General features: G+C 41.6%; 1 protein-coding gene across 1 annotated transcript in view; it reads right to left on the reverse strand.

Annotated features, from left to right (window-relative positions):
• Positions 1-2,125, reverse strand: part of LOC128874757 (uncharacterized) — a 13,249-nt gene extending 11,124 nt beyond the window's left edge. The window contains exon 1 of the mRNA XM_054119799.1: positions 1,603-2,125. Within this exon, the coding sequence (XP_053975774.1) occupies positions 1,603-1,943 (341 nt within the window). The 5' untranslated portion in view covers positions 1,944-2,125. The remainder of the gene's footprint in view (positions 1-1,602) is intronic.
• Positions 2,126-3,159: the final 1,034 nt, after the last annotated feature.

Raw genomic sequence — 3,159 nt, forward strand, 5'->3', positions numbered from 1 at the left:
TCTACGTGGAAATACTGTCTGAGTGGGTTTGATGTATTTGGTGTGGCGAAGGGGGTTGGACAATATTGCATATAGTTAATGTGTATACTATCTACACGGAAATACTGTCTGAGCAGCTTTGGTGTGTTTGTTTTGTGGGGGCTAAGGTTGTAAATATTGATTACTGTTAAGGTATATACTCGCTCCATGAAAATACTGTCTGAATAAGTTTGGGATAGTATTTGGTGGAACCGCCAATATTCAATAGTGTTAATGTATACTATCTACGTGGAAATACTGTCTGAGTGGGTTTGATGTATTCGGTGTGGCTAAGGAGGTGGACAATATTGCATACAGTTAATGTGTATACTATCTACACGGAAATACTGTCTGAGCAGCTTTAGGGGGTTTGTTTTGTGGGGGCTGGGGTTGTAAATATTGATTACTGTTAAGGTATATACTCTCTCCATGAAAATACTGTCTGAATAAGTTTGGGATAGTATTTGGTGGTTGTAGTGATATTGAATAATGTTAATGTCTCTGATGTTTAAAGTGGATATAATGATAGCAATAATTAACCATGATATTTTTTTCATGCAATGCATAATTTAGGAGTACAAGCATAGTGTACAAGTTACGTGGTCCACCTTATATATATATATATATATATATATATAACCGACACTAACGGAATATCATCGATACTTTACGATACCCCGATAAGTGTCCATTAATTTTCTGAACAATCTTATCTATAAAATATTGACAATAGCAGTGGCCCAACCAGAAATTTCAAACAAAGAAGGCATAATATTTGTTTTATACAGTGGGTGTAGAATGTATTCGTACACCGATCGATTTCGCAAAAAACTTTTGTGTGAAATTGTAGTTTCTCAACTTCTTTTTTTATACTCAATGACTCTCAATATTAATGATCAAAGTTAGGCCTTTTTTTCAGCCTCTAATTAATTCCTTTAATTAATTCCTTTTTTCTTGTCAATTTCGCAACTCCCATAAATAACTATTCTTTTTGCAATACTCTCAAAATTAATAATCAAAGTTACGTCTTTTTTTCAATCTTTACAATGGTGTTACCCCTTAATGAAGTTTTCAAAATTAAACAGTTGTACGAATACTTATTGCTTCAATATTTCTATCGATTAATTCCTTTTTTCTTGTCAATTTCGCAACTCATATAAATAGCTACTCTTATAACGATACTCTCAAAATTAATTATCAAAATTAGTCCTTTTTTTTCAACCTCTAATTAATTCCTTTAATTAATTCCTTTTTTCTTGTCAATTTCGCAACTCACATAAATAGCTACTCTCTTTCGTACTGTATCTATTCTAGAGATTCCCAACGATACGTACAATATCGTATATAAAAAACAAGTAAATAAATTACAATTACATATAGTCTTTTTTAAAAATTGACCGGTGTAGAAATACTTTCTACAGTTTCTACGCCCACTGCATCTGAAAAAATTGTATACAATATCACCTAACAATAACCCAGCCAATATTAACCAAAATTTTCGTCATTTCTTAACAAATACAAGAATCAATTCCCTTCGCTTCTTTCTAGCTGCGCTCCCGACGTAATCGGCAATCCCATCATTACCTAGAACTCCGATTGTACATCGCGCTGTGCTCGTCCACCGGAAGGCTGCCATATCTCCGATGCGTGGGACCTCTGTCCTCCTCCAGGTAGCAATACCTGTCCCTGATCTCGGCGTTCTCGACCCTGACGCCCTCGATCGGTCCTTGGAACGCGAGGTTGCTTTGACCCCCGTTGCATTGTAACTGCAACGGCGGCGGCGGGGGTGGCAAATCGTCGCTGCTTTGAAACTGCGGCGGCGGCGGCAAGTCACCGGTTCGATCTTCCGGTATGTACTCCGATTGTCTGCAGAACGAAGGATTCGTATAGCAGTGAACCGGTGCTGGCTCGGTGGTTTGAGCCATGGTTGTTTTTTCTATCGGTCTGTATCGCTTCGCGACCGACTCGTTCGCGTTTGATTAATGTCTTTGAAACGAGACGTTTTTACACCGCGTCCGTTCCACTAGCCACGAAGCACTATATCTTGATAGTCCACGCGCGGCACTGGACGTAAATGGATGACTCTCTATTAAGGCGCGCACGACGTTCGTCACGCGCATTTAGAGCTCCTTCCAGCGTTCATCGCACCAGTTACGAGTTACGAGAATCGCAGCCGGGACGCGCGAAACTACTAAATGGTTTTTTTTAAGATCGATTCACCAAGATCACGAAGGCGTTGCTGACGTAGGAAGGCGATGTCCAAGTTTCCAGAGAGAAAGTCATCGTCTGCACGGGTGGCGAGATGACCTTTACCTCGAGATCTGGATGTCTCTCGCACATTTTCTTCAACTGTTGCTACACAACTATTCCACGATGTATAAAATCCTGGATTTTCTGCAATTATTCCACGATTTTCATTCAAATTCTTGGCGTTCTTCCTTCGGCGGAAGAGACTGTTCTTCGCGAGAGCTGAGGAACCGTCGTATCTTTCTCACAGGGACAATTCCAAGCACTGCTTCCTTCTAAAAATCCCCCTTTGAGCGTCTAAAATGTTTTCGGGAAAAGTCACAGTATTTCTCGCCAGGTTTCTCGTAAACTTCCGTATGGCCGTGAAATTTTCCTCGAAACGTTCACGAGTCCGTCGAGGCAATGCCCGGTGCTCGAATTGCGTTCGGTCCGTGCACTACGGTTGCCTTCAACGAACTGCAACACGAGTTCCCTCTTCCCTTAGGAGCAGATGCACGAAGGGCGTTTCTCCACGCGTTCCCAACGTGTACGTGAGTACGCACGCATGTGTGTACGTGTCCTGTACTACCTGAGGGGTTGTCAGAGGGTTCGCATAATACGGGCCTGGTGTCCCGTCACAGGGTGGGGGCCCTGTCACCTACGGTACGTTGCTTCCAACGTTTTCTATGCTACTACTACCCTCGATAGCGCGCCAAGGAATTTACACGACCGCCTTTCCAGAATTCCCCTCGTCGCGCTTCCGACGCGAGATTTAAAATTTAAATCCCACTCGATATTAATTTCTGCACTTTGGGTATCTGCACGTGCCCCATTCTCGACACGCTCTTAAAAATTTGCCGATGGCTACCGGATGTAAAGTTTTTATATAAATAGACAACTTAATTTCTTAGATGT

This window comes from Hylaeus volcanicus, chromosome 4 (assembly GCF_026283585.1).
Source record: "Hylaeus volcanicus isolate JK05 chromosome 4, UHH_iyHylVolc1.0_haploid, whole genome shotgun sequence".
Classification (NCBI taxonomy): domain Eukaryota; kingdom Metazoa; phylum Arthropoda; class Insecta; order Hymenoptera; family Colletidae; genus Hylaeus; species Hylaeus volcanicus.